The sequence below is a fragment of the Cynocephalus volans genome, chromosome 11 (assembly GCF_027409185.1).
Source record: "Cynocephalus volans isolate mCynVol1 chromosome 11, mCynVol1.pri, whole genome shotgun sequence".
Classification (NCBI taxonomy): domain Eukaryota; kingdom Metazoa; phylum Chordata; class Mammalia; order Dermoptera; family Cynocephalidae; genus Cynocephalus; species Cynocephalus volans.
In genome coordinates, this window is record NC_084470.1 from 96,279,162 (window position 1) to 96,300,500 (window position 21,339).

The 21,339-nt window shown below is 42.3% G+C and overlaps 1 protein-coding gene across 1 annotated transcript in view; it reads left to right on the top strand.

The window, feature by feature from the left end:
• The window catches only part of C11H3orf20 (chromosome 11 C3orf20 homolog), an 84,077-nt gene that overhangs the window by 37,134 nt on the left and 25,604 nt on the right, over window positions 1–21,339 (top strand). Inside the window, exons 8-10 of the mRNA XM_063115453.1 lie at window positions 4,712–4,843; window positions 9,758–9,878; window positions 11,180–11,432. Coding sequence (XP_062971523.1) covers window positions 4,712–4,843; window positions 9,758–9,878; window positions 11,180–11,432 — 506 coding nt within the window. The remainder of the gene's footprint in view (window positions 1–4,711; window positions 4,844–9,757; window positions 9,879–11,179; window positions 11,433–21,339) is intronic.

The window sequence follows — 21,339 nt, forward strand, 5'->3', positions numbered from 1 at the left end:
TTATACCCTGGTTTCTTTAGGTCATGCCTCTACTCAGAAACATTCAGTCCCTTGAACATGTCTCACCTTTCTTACCTCCTTGCCCTTAAATGTGCCCCTCCTCTCTGTCAGTCCAAATTTGGCTTCCTCCTTTGCCTCGCTCAGATTTCTCCTCCTTGTGGCACCTCAGGCAACACTTGTTTCTCTCTTTTCACGGTGTCTGTGGTTTGAATTAGTCATTGGCAATTAGTCATGTATTGAAGAAGTTCTCAGCTCTGGCTGCATATCAGACTCACCTCTGGGACTTTTTTTAAAAAAAATACAGATCCCAGGCACAGCCATGCAGTTGGTCCATCATGAGTTTTGGATTTCTGCAGTTTTCACAAGTATTTCTGATGCTTGGCCAGGTCTGAGATCCCTAACCTAGGGGCGTATTGTGGTGTTGTCTTAACATTTAACTTTTCAAAGCTGTATGAAAAGTTTAGAATCTAAGATTACAAATAAGTTGAAGGCAGGCACCATGTGTTATGTGTTAATGAGGCCATGTGGACAGAGAACTGGGATGAGAGTCTGAGGAGCCAGGTACAAGCTCAAGTTTCGCCAGGCTCTGGCTGTGTCGCTTTGTGAAAACCACTCAGCTTTATGAGTCTCAGTTGTCTCATGCATACAAATTGGGCCACCAAACCTGCCCTGCTTCTCATGATGCTCTTGTGAAAACTAAGGGAAATCATGGAAGGGAGGGTGCTTTGGCATCACTAAAGTGTCTCAGCAGTGTATTTTAGTTCGTTGTTATTTTCCCCAGAGCTGCATAGAGAAATACACAACAGAGGATTGTGCAGTCAGGAGTGGCCTGGAAGACAAATTGGCCCTTGAGTGGTAATGTGGTTTGGGTGTGTTTGATTCATGTAGATAGAGAGGAAGCAGAACAAGCATTGTGGATAGAGCCAGCAGCATCGCTAAAGGCTTGAAGTTGAGACTAAGTGGGGTGTCTTTAGGAGTTCATAGGTGCTCCTTGTGAAAGAAAGGTGGGGTTAAATGTATATATGATGTGGGGTGGGGGTGAGAGGTACTGGATGTCAGGCTGAAGAGTTTGCATGCTGGCTTGGAGGCTACAGGGACCAGTTTGTTTTTACCCAAATATTTACTATTTCAAATGTTCTTTATTCCTCCCTGAAAATCCCACTTTTCCTCTGTTATTATTTCTCTTCAACTCAAAGAACTTCTTTAGACATTTCTTGAAGTGCAGATCTGCTGACAACAAATCCTGTTTTACTTCATGTAAAAAATCTCATTTTTAAAGGAATTCTGGGTTGACTTGTTTTTTTCTTTCAGCCTTTTAAAGATGTTTCGCCATTCTGTCTGTTCTCTATAGTTTGATGGGAAGGCTGTAGTTACTCAAATTACAGTAGTTTATTTTCTCTTGCTGCTCTCAAGATTTTCTCTTTTCTTTGGTTTTCTAAGTGTAACCAGGATGTGTTTACGTGTGTGGTCCTCTTCATATTTATTCTGTTTGAGGCTTACTGAGTTTCTTGAGTTTGTAAATTCAGTTCAACAAATTCGGGAAATTTTCTAAATCTTCTTTAGAAAAAAACTGTGCTCAAATCTCTCTCCTTTTCTTCTGAGACTCCAATTATATGTATTTTAGATTTTTTGATATTGTTCCAAATGTTCCTGAAGCACTGCTATTTTTGTTGTTCAAATTTTTTTCTCTTTACTTTTCAGACTGGATAATTTCTCTTGGTATATTTCCAAGTTCACTGACTTTATTCTGTCATCTTTATGCTGCCATTATGCTAATTCTGTGAAACTTAAAATTTTTAGATATCATATATATTTTTAGTTCTATAATTTCCATTTAGTTATTTTTGTATTTTCTATTCTCCACTGAGATTCCCTATTTTATAATTTATTACAAGTGTATTTTCCTTTACCTCACTGAATATAGTTAAATTAGCTGCTTTAAAGCCCTTGTCTAAAAATTTTAATGTCTGGGTCATATCAGACAGGATTGGCCTCTGTGGATTATCTGTCGCCTTGAGAATGGCTCACCCTTCACTGGTTCTTCATGTGCCATGTTATTTTGTATTGTAGTTAGACGTCGTGAATGTGATGTTGTGGAGTCTCTGAATTCTGATGTATTTCTCTGAAGAGTGTTGATATTCTTGTTTTCACAGGCAATGAACTTGGTTAGACTCAAACCACAAACTTTGTCTCACCTGCAGTGGGCAGCAGTGCAAATCTCAATTCAGTTTGTTTCCTAGCTGTAAGCTGTCTTGAGTCAGCCCTGCTCATGCATGGTTCAGGGATTGGCCAGAGATGTGAACAGTTTATACACAAAATTATGGGCTCTCCTTCTCTGGCTCTTTCCCTTCCAGGATTTTCTTCACACTTTCCTATAACTGTGATTTGCCCAAGGTCTGTCCTCTGGGTTCTCCAGGCCAGACAGGTGGAGTTTTGCATAACTGTGGCCTGCCTTCAGGCAAAAGCTATATAATGGAATTCATCCTGTGCTGGTCTTTTCTTTAAGTTTTGGCTACTCTTCAAAATCTTCCTGCATTTGTTTGCTCTTCAGAACCTTTGGATAGTTGGGTTTTTTGTATTTTTCAAGTTTATGGTTATCTGTGGGAGGGTCAGCCTGTTAGGAGTTGACTCAGCTATACTGGAAGTAGAACTGGCTGGTTGGTTTTGTTTTGTTTGTTTTTGGTGGCCTGCCGATAAATAGTGACTGATTACTTTTTAAGCTGAGAGCTGGAATGCTCAGTCCAGCATTTCTGTGGAAGGTTAACTAGAGAGGGAGAGACCAGTGGATGGGCTAGTAGAGAGGGTAGTTTGGGTGTTATTAGCCAGACCTGACATGATTAAAAATGGTAGCAATATTTTTTAAAGGGGGCCATTTCAATAGAAGGACTCAATGGCATTCAGGCATAGGCTATCAGGGATAGATGAGAGGAGGAGGGACTTTTAGATGTCTCCATAATGGAGCGTGTTTCTGGGTGGAAACAGAGAAGATCAATGAGCACTACGGTTTTAGACGTGCTGATTTGGCTCAGTGATCATACATCTCTGGGCTCCTGTGGCATGTATCCTGACCTAGGGTGAGAGATGGGGGATGACGGATAAGATATAACAGGCTGGCTAATGAACTCTCAAGATGAGCTGTGCCTGAGTTTAAAGGCCACCCATATTTGTGGTATTGGGGGAGAGGAAGAGAAACCACCCAGGGAGCAGGGAAAATAAATAACAATTGTACCCTGCTAAGCCATATGCGTGTTTTGTCACACGAAATCTGCTTAGTGCCCTAGAAGAAAGATTCTCTTATTGTCCCCAGGCTCAGAGAAGCTAACCAATTTGCCTAACATTGCCCAGCTGGTAAGTGGCAATGCTGGCAGTTGAGCCCTTTCCAACTGCAGAGCTTGAGCTCTCAACTAGGGCCCTACACCACATCTCTCTAGAAAGAGGGTGGAAGAGCAGAGGGTAGTTCTTGTATGTGAGAGTGAGCAACAAATTTGAAGATGTCAAAAGATTTGGCAAGTCATGGTTTGATATTTTCAGCGTGCTGGAGGGGAACTAGTGTCCAGACTACAGAGTATGAGGAAGAGACTCAACAGTGAGGAAATTGAATATAGACCCCTGGGCCAACAACTGGAATAGAAGGAAATGGAAGGAGCAAAAGAGTTTCCTTGGTTCAGAGGTGTCCTGGGGGTGTTTGTAGGTAAGGGGATATTTCAGGTCGGTGTCATAAAGATGGGAGAGCACAGCAGTGTAGGGCTGCACACTGTAAGGCCCTTGTGTAGGGCCACTGTGTGTAAATACTGCTCTGTGTGTGCAGACCATCCAAGGGCCTTACACGTGAGTGGCTGTTCCACATCCTGACAGTGCTGGCTCATGCTGGGAATGGGCATATATATATGGCTTTCAAAGCCACTTCCACCATTTTTATCTCATTTGAACCTAACAATAGCCTTTCAAGTAGTTCATATTAAAGAATTTGAGATTCGGAGGGGCTCAATGGCATGCTAACAGGAGGCAGATTGGGACTCACCTCTAGACCACAGAGTTCTCAGTAAGAAGTGAGTTTGTTTCAGGGCAGTTTACCCTCTCAGGGTTCCTGTCTAGGACTGCTAAAGAGGAAATCACATCCTTTTGGAAGTGATGAAAAAGAGTAACTTCTGCCTCTCTTCCACCCATCTTTGGCTTCTTCATAGGGAAAAAGTAATGACATGTTGGGTGACTTTATGGGAAAGAACTGAGTATGTGGGGCTCAGCCCCTCCTGGGTTCTCTGCGGAGGGGGTACTTTCTGGTGCTCCCTGCCGTGTGGTCACCTTCCCACCCGCTGTCGGACAAGACTCATAGTGGGACCTGGTGCCTGAATGGCTACATCTTTGTGACTCAGGGATAAGGGGTGAGCTTGTATTCCAAGCTGCATCTCCAATCCAGTTTGACCAGGACCGAAGCTGACTCACCTGCCTGACACAAGTATCTCTTCACAGCCAGTTCCATGCCTGGGTTGGAAAGGGAGGGAGCAGCGCTAAAAAGGCAGTTAATCCCCCAAATGGAGGCTGGAAGTTTTCCATCTTCTCCATGAAAGCTAAATTCCAACATAAGAACAGAAAGATCTTATAAATCTTCAGCCCCACACCAAGAGGGGCTTTGTGCTTCGTGGTGGGTGAGGAGGGGAGGATGGGACAGTGGAAGCAGGGGTCCTGTGAGGACTGGTTTCTTCCTCTGCAGGTCAATGACCAAATGAAGCTAACGGTGCTGGGGCAGGACTCCATCATGGTCACCTTCTCCTCCATGAATGAGACAGTCACACTCACTGTATCTGCCAACAACTGTCCCCACGGGATGGCTCATGACAGACGGGTAAGGCAAAGCAGACCGAGCCCTCAGCCCTGATCCCAGGCATCGCAGTGTGGGCTGCCACTCCACATCTGGGGCCTGAGCTCCTACTCACCAACACCCTCCATGCAAGCCCTGCCCCTTTCTCTGTCGTCATTCACTGCCTGACCTTAGCACCGCCTTCTCTGTGAAACATCCCGTATCAGTTAGGAGTCTTTCTGTTGTAAGAGATAGAATCCCATGTGGACTGTCTTAAGCATGGAAAGAGAATATATTGGCTTAGTAAACCGAAAAGCCTGTGAATATGCAGCTTCAGGCATGGTTGGATCCAGGCCCTCAAATGTCCCCACCAGATCTTCCCATCTCTTGGCTCTGCTTTCCCCTTTGCCAGCTTCACTCTTGGGGAGTTTCTCTCCTATTGGTGATGAGATAGTATGAGCATCTTTGGGTTAGTATTCTACCAGCTTTGGTGTGTCCAGGAGAAGGAGGGCTTGTTTTCCTAAGCACTCCAGTAGGGATGCCAACGCCAGCACTCACTGGCTCCACTGGATGCCTGAGCCTGAGTCTTCCCTGTGGCTGGGAGTGCGTGTGGCTCCCAGTGACCAGGCTTGGGTCTCACATCCATTCTGGGGGCCAAGTGGTGAGATCAGCCCCAAGGGAACCACCTGGGCAAAGGGTGAAGCAGAAGTGTTTCCCTAAAGGAAAATCAGGGTGCTGTTACCAGAAGGAGGGGAAATGATGCTGGACAAAATAACTACCGATGCCGTTGACGTATTCTTCACCAGCCCCTTCCCGTCCCAGCCCTGAAAGCCTCAATTCTAGGACTCCTTTCTCTACAAGTCAATCTTCTCCACCAAATGGGACATTCCCTGTGATTTCTACCATGTCTCTTACCCTAGAGCCTATCACAAGGATTGCTTCAAATTAAGATTTACCAAATATGTGTTGGGTAGATGAGAATACAATGGAGACTGGGAGTCCATGTCTTCCGTTCACTGGGTCTTCTGGATCCTACTGAATGCCTGGTCTCAAGTCAACATCATGGCAAGAAATGGAGAGGATGAAGAGGACACAGACCCTAATCCCAGGCCAAAACAGAACACTGGACATAGAGCACGAGACTGGGATAACCAAGGGCTCAGGTGGATGGAGTAGACCGCTTGCATTCCTCACAGGGCACTTTGATGGGATTGGCTCACTAAGGGAAGGCTCCTAGGAGCAGGAGCAGACCACACATCTCAGTTTGCCCAGGGCCACTCCTGATTTGCCACTGTCCACCTGGAGGAATTACAAATTCCTCTCCCTCTCAAAAGTGTCCCTGTTTGGATGATCAATTATATGGTTATCTTGGGCAAGGCAAGAGGCTCTTAAGCCACTGCCTGCCGCAAGCTCATGGGCTCTCAGGGCTGGCAGAGCCAATAAGGTACATCCAGCCCAGTGTCCTCACTTACACAGAGACACAGGGTAGGCATTTGTTAGGGATCCACGTGATATGAAGAAGACACAGGGAATACCTGTGTTTCTCCTGGAGGAAAGCACTGTACCTGTTTTTTTCCACTACACTTTCATCTCAGCAGTATTTCACTTTCATTAATTTATTAGCTAATTTGATAAATGTTTATCAGCACCTGCAGTGTGCCAAGTTGGCTCTGGGATGTAGAAATGAAGCCTCACTCCTTCTAGTCCCTGAAATAGTTTGTCTAATAAAAGGAGCGAGAGCCTGAACACCAGCTGTAATACAGCTGGATTAGTGTGGTGTGCCAGACAGAGGGGCACGTGGGAGCTGCTGGGGTAAAGGAAAGTCTTTGTTGAGAGGTCTCATGTGAACACCCAGGAAACTCAAATGCCTGTGAATTCAGCCTGCACTGGTTACTTCACAGGGCAAAATAACCACAGGAGTTTGAGTCTGAGCTGAGATGAATGATCTTTTTTATTGATGCATCCATTTTGTCAATTTGGTTCCATATCCTACCAGTCACTGTTAAGTGATTGAGTATACACTATGTATGAGTTCACACATCTGTTTCTTGAAAACCCTTCTAGACTGTAAAAAAAAAAAATGTAAGTTTACTTTTGTGAAGTAATGCTTCATTTTTCTGGCAACCTCTTGTCTGGTTATCTCTGAAGTTTGGAACCCAGCTGAGAACCAGGATATAAGTAATTAAAGATTCCCATGAACAGCTGAGAGAAGTCACTCCAAGTTCATGTATGAAAAATGCCCTTTAGGAAAGCCCCTCAGTAGTTCAAATCTTATTTTTTCTTTCTTTAACGCAACATTAGCGAACCAAAATTAGACATTCAGAGCTGTGCTGTCCAATATGGTAGCCATAAGTCACACATGGCTATGGAGCCCTTCAAATGTGACAAATCCAAATTAAGGTGGGTTCTAAGTGCACACTGCACTTCAAAGATTTAGTGTGAAAAGAGAATGTAAAACTTCTCATTGCTTATTTTGATTATGTGTTGAAATGATCATATTTTCTAATGTATTGAGTTAAGTAAGTATATTATTAGAGTTAATTTTACCTTTTAAAAAATGGTGGCAACTAGACCATTTAAAACCACATACAAAGCTCGCATAGTATTTCTACTGGACCATGCTGGTGTGGAGGGCAGAGTCTCCATTCAGGGAAGCTTCCACAGGCACAGCTTGACAGTACAGTAGAAGGCTGAGAAGTTATTTAAAATGACACAGTAATTCAAAGAGCATAACTGTGTTGGGGACCTTTAAGATAAACAGACCGATACGTTAAAACAGCTTCTGAAAACAGTGCTGTGCTATAAATGACAGAAGCTGATGTTGCCTGAGAAGACTGACTTGCCAAAAAAGCGTTGAGGTCTCTTCTGTTGGAGAATGCAAAGTGTGTACTATATACTGCAGCTTTATAACTAGATACACAGAGAAACTGAGGAAATGCCATGATTTCTTTGGGTAATGGGGTTTCCAAATGTTGACCTTAACTGCCTGGTTAAGCATCTTGGGATGTTTTTACATGAAATCCTGCCACTCAGACAATTTGCCCAAATTAGATTCTTGGACTTTGAGAGTTGCAAGGAGCCTCAGAGAAAATGTGCTGGGTGCTGGGGCCAGCAAAGAGCCTGGGCTAGGAAGAGGACATTGAGCCTTGGGCCAGTCCCTTTCCTGTCTGGGCCTCAGTTTCCCCATCTATGGAGTGATGTGTAAGCACCCACCCAACTTTAACACGCTCCCATCCTGGGACTTTTACAAGCCGTTTAGCTCCATCTGTGTGTGCTTGTTTGGGGCTGGTTATCTCTCATCAGCAAAATCCATGGCCCCCTGGGAAAGCTGCGGTGGGCGGTGGGCGGTGGGGGATGGGTAGCCTCCTCCCTCAAAGTCTCTGTCCCTGGGAAGCTTATTAAATGGCTTCCCCAGACACCCATCACCCAAGAAAGAGTCACCCATCAGAGTGACAGGCAGGATGACAGTCCCAGCTTTTACGGCCCTGAGGACTGGCCCATCACTAGATATTTCTATCAAGGCAGCACTTTGGAAGCGAGGCAAGGCCTCAATTTAAATGCTTTATTAGCCCTGGATGCCACGTCAAATTCTTTTTGGAAGCAGACTGGGTATAAATTACAAATAAATAAATAAAATTAGCCCAGAAGCGGTGGCTGGGGCCCGCAGTTGGAAGGATGGTTGAGGCTTGTCTGCAACTGGGGGCTTGCTTCACAGAACTCCTGCCTGCACGGTAAAGAAGGACATGTGGGCTGACTTCCTGGTTCTCCAGAAAGTCTATCCTCTGCCCACCTCACTCTGTCCACCTGAGGCTCAAATTCCACAGAAGCAATTTTTTTTCACGTCTCCTCTGTGTTAAGTGGAACTATAGAAAGCATAGATCCTGCCCTCAAGGAGCTGACTGAGTTTAGGGATAAAGGAAGTAAAAATGACCACGACCCCAGGGCAAAAAGGACAGGAATGGGCAGATATGGAAGCTCAGCAGAGAAGGCGATTGCTGCTGGCGAGGAAATCGAGGAAGGCTTCCTGGAGAGAAAGTCAGACCTGGCTACGGCCGACTCTGCAATCTGAGCCTGGTTTTGCAGTGCCACTGAGACCCCAGCTGTTCAGAGCAGGTCATAGGCTGGGTCCCCTGGGAAACCGTCTCTGGAAGGGAGACGAGTGTGCAGGGGTTTACTGGGGCTACTCTCGGGAACAGCCCCTCTGAGGGTCCAAGGGAAGGCGACATGGGGCAGAGAGAGGTTGAACCTCAGGATAGCCCCAGGAAAGGCTTCAGCGATCCCACAGGGAACCCTGAAGCCAGAATGGCACTTGAGAATAACCCTGATTTGAGGCAAGAGGCCTGGGTCTTTTTGCCCCACTGTGACCATTCCATTGCTGTAACCTTGGCCAAGGGCCATTTGTCAGCTGGGAGCTGTCAGCAGCCAATACTCTGGCAGCTGGAGGGATGAAGGGAGCTCTGGGGGATGCACCACAGCACCTGTTACAGAGGGACACTGGCAGTGAAAGCTCTGCACAGGCCTGTGTCCATACAGTTATGCGTGAATGCAGCAACATTTACTCAGCACCTTCTGCGTGACGGGCACTCAGACACAAAGGAGACCCAGACTCAAGCCCTGCGCTCTTACAATCTAGTGCAGGAGACAGGCTCAAACACAGTTAACTACTTCATAAAGCACTAACGTCTGTCTTCAAGCTGCACAGAGAGCCCGACGGGAGTGCAAGGCGAGGAGCAGTTCTGCCCGGGATAATCAGGGAAAACCCTGAAAAGGGAGGGATGTTTGAGTCAGGTCTGGGCCAGTGTGCAGGAATCCACTGGGCAGAGAGGGAGGGATGTGTGTTCCAGGTGGAGGGAACAGCACAGCCTCCAAACCAAGCAAGTCCTGGTTAGGGCTGAGTAGTCAGACGGATCCTGGAGGGACAGGTGACAACAGCCCTTCCTGTTCACCCCTCTCCATCAGGCCCGCAGAACAAGCAACACAGACGACAAGATACATAAGATGAGCCGAGCACTGGCTGAGATCAAGAAGCGGTTTCAGAAGACGGTGACTCAGTTTATGAATTCTGTTCTGCTGGCAGCAGGTGAGGAGCAGAAAGCGGGCAAAGGCTTATCCGAGGGCTTTCCAAACCCCAGGTCGCTTGCAAGCCATCTCAAAGGCCAGCTCTTCACCGCCCATTCTGTCTTGAATCTGAGCCTCTGGGGAGATATTCACCATCTTAGATGGGGTCACTAGGCTCGTGTTGCTGAGGGGATTTGCCCGGCCATGCAGCTAAGAATGGTGAACTCGGCCACTTCAATGTCTGAATCCTCCCCCTGTGTCTTTGGCATCCCCATGTGACTGTCTGACTGTCCTGGTTGCTCCCTGTCTTTCTGTGTCCCTCTCAGTCCCCACCCCCACAGCCCCATCTCCTGTGTCACCCCTCATCCGTTTGTTGCCCCACCCCTCTCCGCTTGTTGCAGAAGACCTCAGCAGAAGAGGAAAAGCATGCGCCTCACCAGGCTGTCCCCGTTAGGCCCACAGAGCTCCCCCAGGTGGCGTGGGAGGCCTTAGGACTCTTCCACATCTGGGCTCTCCTCCTCACTGCTGTTGGGCCTGGGAACAAGGCGACATTGGCCTCTCCTTCACGCTACCCCCGCTAGGCACAGAGGGGCCATGCTCCCCTCATGGCCTTTCTGGGGAGTTTCTCCTTGTCCCTAGAGACACAGTTCAGTTGCTGGAATGGGTCACACCCCCTCTGGGCTCCCACAGCATCTCACACCTCCTCTAGTTATAAATCTGACTCCCTAGCATTGTGAATATCTTCTCACTTGCCCCCACCCTGCACCTAGCCCTAGGAGTTTCCAGAGGCAGGGAGCCCTGTCTTGGGTTTTCTCTATATGCCCAGCACCCACATTCAGTAAGTATTTGGTAAATGAATGAAGGAGTGAGAGGTCCCTGGCCCCAGAAGTTTTCCAGTCTGGTAGGGAAAGCAAGACAAAAATATAAACAAATACAGTACAGCAAAGACAGGAGATGGAATTGACTTAAATCTGGAGACACAGGGGACAGCATTCGTGAGGAAGGGAACAGTGTGGGCCGGGAGTGTGTCTACTTCGCCTCTGCGCTGGGTTCTGTGGAGGACACATGGGCCCCTGGGAGAGTGAGATTGAACTTGGGTCTCAGAGAATGAGCAGAAATGAGATTTATCTACTCTGACGTTCGGCCAGCACTTACTGATGACTCACGTGCTGGGCGTGGCACCGTGCTGGATGACAGGGGAGAGTCAGTGAGCGAAGATGTGGAGACAGTGGGCTCAGGTGGGCTCCGGCGTGCAGAGCCAAGCAGCAGGCCAGAGAGGCCCAGCTGTGAAGGGAAAGTGACTGTGCTGTCACCTGTTAACAGGTCTGTTCACCATAGAATATCCCACCATCAGGGAAGAGGCGGATTTTGGTCGATTGAAGGTGAAGTCCATACCTTATCATGAGCGGGCCCGCAAGCTAAGTTTGTTCTCGGGAGAAATCCTTCCACGACCTCAGTCTGTCTGGCCAGCGTCCTCAGTTGAAGAGTCTTCGAAGGAGGAGCCTGGGTCAGCTCCTGTGAGCCCCGTTCGAAAGAAGACCACCAGAATGCGAGCCAAATCCATGGTCACGTCCAGGTCAGCCTAGTCCTTCATTTCCTCCGTGGTGTCAGGCGCTGTGGTGAACAAAACAGATGAGGCCCCTGCCTTTCCGAGCTTAAATTCCAAGTGGGGGGAAGATAGGAAGTAAACATTTGAAAAAATGAAGTAATTTTAGGTGGCCGTAAGGCTTAGGAAAGAAAAATCAGTAATGGGTTAGAGCCGGGGTTGGCTGTGGGTCGGATCTGGCCCTGCCGCCCACTTTTTAAAGGGTGAGCTAAGAATGGTTTTTACATTTTTAAGTGCTTGGGGGAAAAATATCAAAAGAAGGCTGTTTCATGACATGTGAAACGATATGGAATTCAAATGTCAGTCTCCGTGAGTAAGGTCTTCTGTGAACACAGCCACGCTCATCATTTCCCTATCACCACCGCACAAGTGTGGAGTACTTGTGACAGACCATCTGTCCTGCAAGCCTAGAATGTTTTCTGTCCTGCCGTCTGTAGAAAATGCTCCCTGTCCCCTGGGATCGAGAATGACTGGGAGGTGGGGTGGGATGGGCTCCATCCTGTTGAGGGGTCAGGGAAGGCAGTTCTGAGGAGGTGATATTTAAAAGGAGACATGAAGGATGAGAAACAAGCAGATGTGGGGAAGGAACATCAGGCAGAGGGTGCAGCAAGTGCAAAGGCCCTGAGACAGAACAAGTTTGGTAGGTGTGAGGGGCAGTAAAAGACTGCTGGGCTGGAGTGTAGGGAAGAAAGGGGACAGTGATGTGAGTGGAGGACAGAGAGGCAGGCAGGAGTCCCATCAAGCAGCCTCGTTAGTGTTACAGGAAGCCATTCCATAGCTTTGGGAAAGGAAGTGACATCATCTGATTTATCTTTTCTTAACTTGAAAAAGTGTAAAAATATATTTTTTATATTTTAAACTTTTTAAAAATATAAAATACATGCACAGAAAATGGGCAAACCCTAAGTGTATTGCTCAATGAATATCACAAAATGAACATGAACTGTAACCACCAAGTCAAGGAACAGAACATCACCAGCTCCTTAGAAGCCCTCTCTTGTCCCTCCTAATCACTAACCCCCCCTCCTCCCCAGAGAGAAGATTTCTAACCTCATAGATTATTTTTTATTTTTTTAAATTTTTTTAATTTAAATAGATCTATTCGGTGTGTCTTCTTTGGTTTCTGGCCCCTTGGGCTCAACATTATGATTGTGAGATTTATTCATGTTGTTACATATAGCAGTCATGCAATAATCTATTGTATGAATATACCAGAAATTACACATTCTAATGTTGATGGACATTTGGGTTGTTTACAGTTTTGATAATGACAAACTGTGTTACTATTAACATAGATCCTCATTTCTGATTGGCATATGCCTGGATGTGAAATAGCTGTCATAAAGTATATGTTCTGCTTCTAGTCTAGAGTGTCTGTTCTCTGCAGTGGTTGTATCAAGCTCCACCCCCACCATCAGTGTCTGAGAGTTCCAGTGGCTCGATGTCCTCACCAACGCTTGATATTGTCAGTCATTTCAATTATAGCCATTCACTAACGATGGAATGTGTTTTCTCAGTGATGAAATGGCTTTTATTCATATTTCCCTGATGACTACAGAGGTTGAGCACCTTCTCAATTGTTCATTGACCATTTTGGATATTCTCCTTTGCGAAGTGCCTGTTTAGATCTTTTGTACATTTTTCTACTGGATTGTTTATCTTCTCTTGATTGATTTGTAGGAGTTCTTTATATATTGTGGATACAAGACCTTTGTCAGTTATACATATTGCAAATGATCCTTTCACTTTTACTCTGATAATGGTGTCTGTTGATGAACAGAGTTATTAAATTTAATGCCCAATTTTCTTTCTTTTTTTTTTTTTTAAGATGACCGGTAAGGGGATCTTAACCCTTAGCTTGGTGTTGTCAGCACCATGCTCAGCCAGGGAGCGAACCAGCCATCCCTATATAGGCTCTGAACCCGTGGCCTTGGTGTTATCGGCACTGCACTCTCCTGAGTGAGCCGTGGGCCAGCCCCAATTTTCAATCTTTTTTATAATTAGAGATTTTTTAAATCCTGCTCAAGAACTTTCCTTAAACAACATGATGATATTCTCCAAAGTTGCTTTCTAGTAGCTTTTTTGTTTGAACTTTTACATTTATATCGAATCACCATCTAGAAATGATTTCTGTCTGTGATGTAAAGTAGAAGCTAAGTATTAATTTTTTTCTGTATGTTTATCTAACTGATTCAGTATTACCTCTAGAAAAGATTGCAATTTTCCCTCAGTTCTTTGGTGCAAAATCAGGGGTCATTTTCTGGACTCCCTATTTTGTTTTCTATTTGTTCAACCTTTTATCGATACAAAATATCTTGATTATTGCTTTATAATTAGTACTGATATACAGCAGAATAAGTACTCAAACTGTGTTCTTCTAAGTTGTTTTGCTGTTCTTGGCCCTTCTTTACATTTCCCTATAATTTTAGAATCAACCTGTCAATGCTTTTTAAATGTCCTGGGATTTCAATTAGATTGTTAATGTCTGTGTAATAGTGGAATATTTCAGTCCATGAACATGATATGTCTTTTTATTTATTTAGGTATTCTCTAGTATCTCTATCGTATTTTATAGTTTTCAGCATAGAAGTCTTATTTCAGAATAAGGTCTTTCATTAGATTTATTCTAGAGTATTTATTTATTTATTTATTTTAATTTTATTTATTTATTTATTTATTGCCTTTTTCGTGACCAGTACTCAGCCAGTGAGTGCACTGGCCATTCCTATATAGGATCCGAACCCGCGGCGGGAGCGTCGCCGCGCTCCCAGTGTCGTACTCTCCTGAGTGTGCCACGGGCTCAGCCCTATTCTAGAGTATTTAATAGTTTTGATGCTATTATAAATTATATTTTTAACTTATTTTTCTATTTGTTGCTGGTACATAGAAAAGTAATTGACTTTATCTCAATTTTAATTTATTTTTAGTTTATTTATGGTAATTTTTACTCACTTTGGTATAAAAGTCTGAGTTTTGACAAGTGCATAGAGTTATGTAATCACCACCACAGCCAAGATGCAAACAATTCCATCACCCCCAACCAAAAAAATAAATTCCCTTGTGCTACTCCTTTCGAGTCCAACCCTTCCCTCATTCTTAATCCCTGAAAACTACTGATCTGTTCTTTGTTCCAAGATGTAATATAAATGGAATTATACTGCATATAGCCTTTTGAATCTACCTTCTTTCGTTTAGTGTGTTGTATGCAAGATGTCACCATGTTGTTCATTTCTTTTTATTGCTGGGTAGTATTCTGTCTCAAGGGGCCCCAACACCACCTCTACATTCAGATATTTACTAGGACTCATGGAACTCAGCACATAGTTGTACTCATGGATAAGGTTTATCACAGTAAAAGTATACATGATAGGATCATCAAGGGAAAAATACAAAAGTAGAATCTGAAGGAAACCATACACAGGCAAGGGGACACACCAAGCATACTCCTTTCTCCAACAGTGAAAAATGTAGTAATATGTGGGCAATGTTTCTGCTCACAGAAGCTCATTAGAGACTCAGAACCCAAGGTTTTTATTGGGTGCTGGTCACATAGATACTCTCTGTCTAGCAACTGTTAAAATTCCAGACTGCCAGAAGGAAAGCAGGTGTTCAGCATAAACCACATTATTTGTATAGTGTAGCCACAGAGCAGTGAATGGTTCAAGTACCAAGTTCCCAGATACTACCCAAGAGCCAACCTTGTAAGCAAGTCCTTCTAAAGATAGCAGCCTCCGGTCTTCTAATGTTAACTCTTTTCTGCATATATTACATGCAATGGATGGGCAAAATTTTGTTTATGCACTCAATCACTGAAAAACGTTTGGATTGTTTTCAGTTTCTGGTGACGGTGAAGAAAACTGCTGTAAATACTTGTGAGCAGATTTTTATCTGAGCATAGGTTTTCATTTCACTTGGGTAAATACTTAAGAGCTAGATTGATGGGTCATATAGTAAATGCATGTTTAACTTGACAAAATACTGCCAAACTGTCTTCCCACGTAGCTGTACCATTATGCATTCCCACCAACAATGTATGAGTCTTCCAGTTGCTCTGAATCTTTGTTAGTACTTGGTATTGTGAGGTTTATTTTTTAAAGTTATTCTAATAGACCTGTAGTGATTTTCTATTATCATTTTATTTGTATTTCCCTAATAACTAATGATGTTGAGCAGCTTTTCATGGGTTTATTTACCTCATATATTTTCTCTGGTGAAGTGTCAAAATTTTTTGCTATTTGTCTTCTTTTTTGTTTTGTTTATTTTTTTTGTGTGTGTGTGTTTTAATTTTATTTTATCGATATACAATGTGGTTGATTATTGTGGCCCATTACCGAAACCTCCCTCCCTCCTCCCTCTCCCCCCTCCCACCTAACAATGTCCTTTCTGTTTGCTTGTCGTATCAACTTCAAGGAATTGTAATTGTTATGTCTTCTTCCCTCCCCCCGGTTTTTTTGGTGTGTGTGTGAATTTATTTATTTATTTTTAGCTCCCACCAATAAGTGAGAACATGTGGTATTTCTCTTTCTGTGCCTGACTTGTTTCACTTAATATAATTCTCTCAAGGTCCATCCATGTTGTTGCAAATGGCAGTATTTCATTTGTTTTTATAGCTGAGTAGTATTCCATTGTGTAGATATACCACATTTTCCGTATTCACTCATCCGATGATGGACATTTTGGCTGGTTCCAACTCTTGGCTATTGTAAAGAGTGCTGCGATGAACATTGGGGAACAGGTATACCTTCGACTTGATGATTTCCATTCCTCTGGGTATATTCCCAGCAGTGGGATAGCTGGGTCATATGGCAGATCTATCTGCAATTGTTTGAGGAACCTCCATACCATTTTCCATAGAGGCTGCACCATTTTGCAGTCCCACCAACAATGTATGAGAGTTCCTTTTTCTCTGCAACCTCCCCAGCATTTATTGTTCAGAGTCTTTTGGATTTTAGCCATCCTCACTGGGGTGAGATGGTATCTCAGTGTAGTTTTGATTTGCATTTCCTGAATGCTGAGTGATGTTGAGCATTTTTTCATATGTCTGTTGGCCATTTGTATATCTTCCTTAGAGAAATGCCTACTTAGCTCTTTTGCCCATTTTTTAATTGGGTTGCTTGTTTTATTCTTGTAAAGTTGTTTGACTTCCTTGTATATTCTGGATATTAATCCTTTGTCAGATGTATATTTTGCAAATATTTTCTCCCACTCTGTTGGTTGTCTTTTAACTCTTTTAATTGTTTCTTTTGCTGTGCAGAAGCTCTTTAGTTTGATATAATTCCATTTGTTTATTTTTCCTTTGGTTGCCCGTGCTTTTGGGGTCATATTCATGAAGTCTGTGTCCAGTCCTACTTCCTGAAGTGTTTCTCCTGTGTTTTCTTTAAGAAGTTTTATTGTTTCAGGGTGTATATTTAATTCTTTAATCCATGTTGAGTTGACTTTAGTGTATGGTGAAAGGTGTGGGTCTATGGTTGAGTTTTGAGAGTTCTTTATTCTAGATATAAGTCCTTGACCAGATATGTGACTTGAAATATTTTCTTCCAGCCTTTAGCTTGATTTTTCATTTCTCTTAACAAGGTATTTACAGAGAAAAGTTTATTTTGATGAAATTTAATGTTATGAATTTTTCTCTTTTCTAGATTGTACTTTGGTATAATGTCTAAAAACTCTTTGTCTCAACTAGAGGTAATTTTGCCCCCTAGGGGACATTTGACAAAGTTTGGAGACATCTTTTGATGATCATCACTGGGGAGGAGGTGCTACTGCCACATAGTGAATAGGGGCCAGAGATGCTGGTAAACATCCTACAGTGCACAAAACATCTCCCCACACAAATAATTATACAGTCCAAAATGTCAGTAGTGTCAAGATTGAGAAGCAGTGGCCCAACACAATTTCACAAAGGTGAAATGTTATGTTTTCTTCTAAAAGTTTTATAGTTTATATTTTATATTTAGGTCTGTGATCCATTTTGAGTTAATTTTTGTATAACATACAATATATGGGTTGAAGTTTGTTTTGCCTATGGATATTCAATTTTGTCTTTGCACCTTTGTAAAAAAATCAATGGGTCATATTTGTGTGGGTCTTTTTCTGTATTCTATTTTGTCAATATGGTGAATTACACTTATTTCAAATGTTGAACCAGCCTTGCATTCTTGGGATAAATTCCACTTGATCACAATGTATTATTCTTTTTCTGTATTGCTAGATTCTGTTTTCTAATATTTTGTTGAGGATTTTTTCATCTTTACTTATGAGGGTATTGGTCTGTAGTATTCTTTTTTTGTAATGTTTTTGTCTGGTTTATCAGAGTAATGTTGACCTAATAAATGAGATGGAAAGTATTCCCTCCTCTTATATTTTATGTTGAAATTGGTGTGTTGTTTTGTTTTTCTTAAATGTTTGATAGGATTCACCAGTGACACCATCTCAGCTAGAGTTTCCTTTGTAGGGAAGTTTTTTTTTTTTTTTGTGACCGGTAAGGGGATTGCAACCCTTGGTGTGATGTCGCCTGCACCGCACTCAGCCAGTGAGTGCACCGGCCATCCCTATATAGGATCCGAACCCGCGATGGGAGTGCCGCTGCGTTCCCAGGGCTGCACTTTCCTGAGTAAGTCATGGGGTCGGCCCTGTAGGAAAGTTTTTAAAAATACACTTAATTACTTTAGGAAGCAGGCAAGAAAGCATGCCTGGGGCCCTAGGCAAGGAGCTGTGGGCTGCAGCCCTCTCTGCCCAGAAGCAGACCAGAGAGCATGTCTGGGGTCCTAGGAAAAGAACCAAGGGCAGTACCCTCCACCCCAAAGCAGACAAGACAGCATGCTTGGGAGGCCCACCACAGCCACTGTCACAGCCACAGCTGCCAAAAAAGTGGCTTAACATCACAACAGCACCCATAGCCACTGTGCAGGCAGCCCACTGGACACTTGACAGCATTGACAGAAGAGAGTCACCAGTGGAGACCAGAAAAAAGAGAGGATACCTCTCTCCTCAAAGCTTACTCCAGAGTAATAGAAGAAGCAACTGCTCTACCAGATGACCAGACATCAATGCAGAGATACTAAAAATATGAAAACCCAAGAAAATATGACACCTCCAAAAGAATACAGTAATTCTCAAATATCAGACTCTATACAGCAGGAAACTCTTGAAATGACTGAGAAGGAATTCCAAGCAACAATCTTAAGGAAAGACACTGAGATATGAGAAGAATCTGTGTATTAGTCAGGGTTCTCCAGAGAGACAGAATCAATAGGATATGTTATAATTATATGAGAGGAATTTATTAGGGGAATTAGCTCACGTGGCTATGAAGAAAGGTCCCACAATAGGACGTCTATAAACCAGATGCTGGTAGTATGGCTCAGTCCAAGTCCAAAGGCCTCAGAACCAGGGAAGCTGATGGTGTCCTTGGTGTAAATTCTGGAACCCAAAAGCTGAAGAGTCTCAAGCTCTGATGTCCACAGACAGAAGACCAGAGTGTATCCCAGCTCCAGCAGATTGAGAGAGAAAGCTTCACCTCTTTCCTCTGTCTTTTGTTCTCTCCAGACCCCCAGTGGATTGGATGGTTCCCACCCACACTGAAGGTGGATCTTTCCCACCCATGCCACTCAGACTCTTATACTAATCTCTGCTGGAAACACCTGAAAAGATTGCTTTACCAGGTTTCCCAGCATTCCTTCATCTAACCAAGTTGACATCTAGAATTAACCTTCATACTCCATTAGACAGCATAATGAAATGAGAAAAAAATCCAGATTATGAAGGAGGAAATTTACAAAGAGATTAATACCTTAAAAAGAATGTAGCAGAACTTGTAGAAATGAAAGATTCACTCAACAAAATAAAAGACACAACCAAGAGCTTAAGCAGCAGGCTAGAACAAGCAGAAGAAAGAATTTCTGATCTTGAAGATAGTCTTTTTGAAATAACTTGGGCAGACCAAAAAAAGGAAAAAGAATTTTTAAAATGAAGAAAATCTAAGAGAGCTAGCAGGCAACCTTAAAATTAAGTGCACAAACCCTTGAATCATGGGTGTTCCAGAAGAGGAGAATAAAGGAAAAGTCATGGGAAACATATCCAACAAAATAATAATGGAAAACTTCCCAGGTATAGGGAGAGACATGAACCTTCAGATCCAGGAGGCTCAAACATCCCCAAACAGATTCAAGCCAAAAAGATTTTCACCAAGACACATTATAGTCAAACTGGCAAAGCTCAAAACAAAGAGAGAGTCTTGAAAGAAGAGAGAGAAAAGTGTCAAGTCACCTATAAAGGAGCCCCTATCAGACTAACAGCAGACTTCTCAACAGAAGCTCTACAGGCCACAAGAAAATGGGATGATGTTTTCAAAATACTAAAAGAAAAGACCTACCAAACAGGAATATTGTACCCAGCAAGACTATCCTTCAGAAATGAGGGGAAAATAATGTATTTTCCAGACAAACAAAAGCTACAGGAGTTCACTACCACACAACCAGCCCTACAAGAAATCTTCAAGGAAGTCCTTCATCTGGAATTTGAAAAACAATTACTACCATGAATATACAAGAAAGAACAAAACTCGCTGGTAGAAAAAAATGCAAACAAGAAAGAGAAAGAAATTAAACCTTACCATCACAAAAAGCCATAGTGACAATGTAATAATGCCCCTACTTTATTTCTGATTTTAGTAATTTCAGTCTTTCTCTCTCCTTTTTTTGGTCAATCTGGATAAAGGTTTGCAAATTTTGTTGACCTTTTTTAAAGAATCAACTTTTGATTTTGTTGATTTTCTCTATTTCTTTTAATTCCCTATTTCATTTATTTCTGTTGTAATCTTTGTTATTTCCTACTTATATTTGCTTTTGTTTTAGTTTGCTTGACTTTTTCTATTTTCTTAAGGTAGAAGTTTACATTACTGACTTGAGATTTTTCTTATTTTTAATATAGGTGTTTACAAGTATAAATTTTCCTCTAAGCACTACATGAGCCCTGCACCCTATAAATTTTGATATGTTACACTTTGATCTTTATCTCAAAGTACTTTCTCAATTCCCTGTGATTTTTCTTTTTACCCATTGTTTATTTAGGAGAGTTTAATTTCCACACATTTGTGAGTTTTCTAAACTTCCTTATGTTATTGTGGTCAAAGAACATATTTTCCATGATCTTAGTTTTTTAAAAACAAAAAAAGGAAAAATTTAAACAAACAAATAAAATAACAAGTTCATGGAAAGTTTTTTGTTATCTTTCAATTCTATTTTTCCATGAACTTTTTGAAGTGCCCTTAGGTTTATATTCTGTTTTATTGATTTTTCATGCTAAACTTTATGTTTTTAAATTTATGTTGCTAAACTTAGATATTTAATTTCTGTTCTTGATTTCTTTTTATTAAGTGAATTTGTTGATATGCTTAGATATTAATTTACCTTTGAAAAGTTTATTCATCTTCCTCTGTTGAAATTAATTTGATATTTGCATGCTTTTGGAAGACTTTGGAGAGCTATTTCAAATAATTATAAAGATTATAAAATGAAATATGTAAATTTTATTTTAATAAGTTTTACATCAACAGTTTTTGTGACAATTTGAAGCCCTACTTTCTACAGAGTATTTTGTTATTCATCTGTTATTCAGTTTATGTATTTGTTATTTGAACAAATAAATATGTATATCCTTGTTATAAAAAAATAAAATAAGATGGAAGAAAAAATTACTTTAATAAATATAGGACTATTCTGGTTATCTGTTTCTTCATGAGTGTATTTTTGTAGTTTGTGTCTTTAAAGGAATTGGTCCATTTTATCTAAGTTATTGAATTAAATGCATGGAGCTTTTTTGTTTGTTTTATTTTTCCATATTCACATTTAATGTCTATAGCATCTTTAGTGATATACCC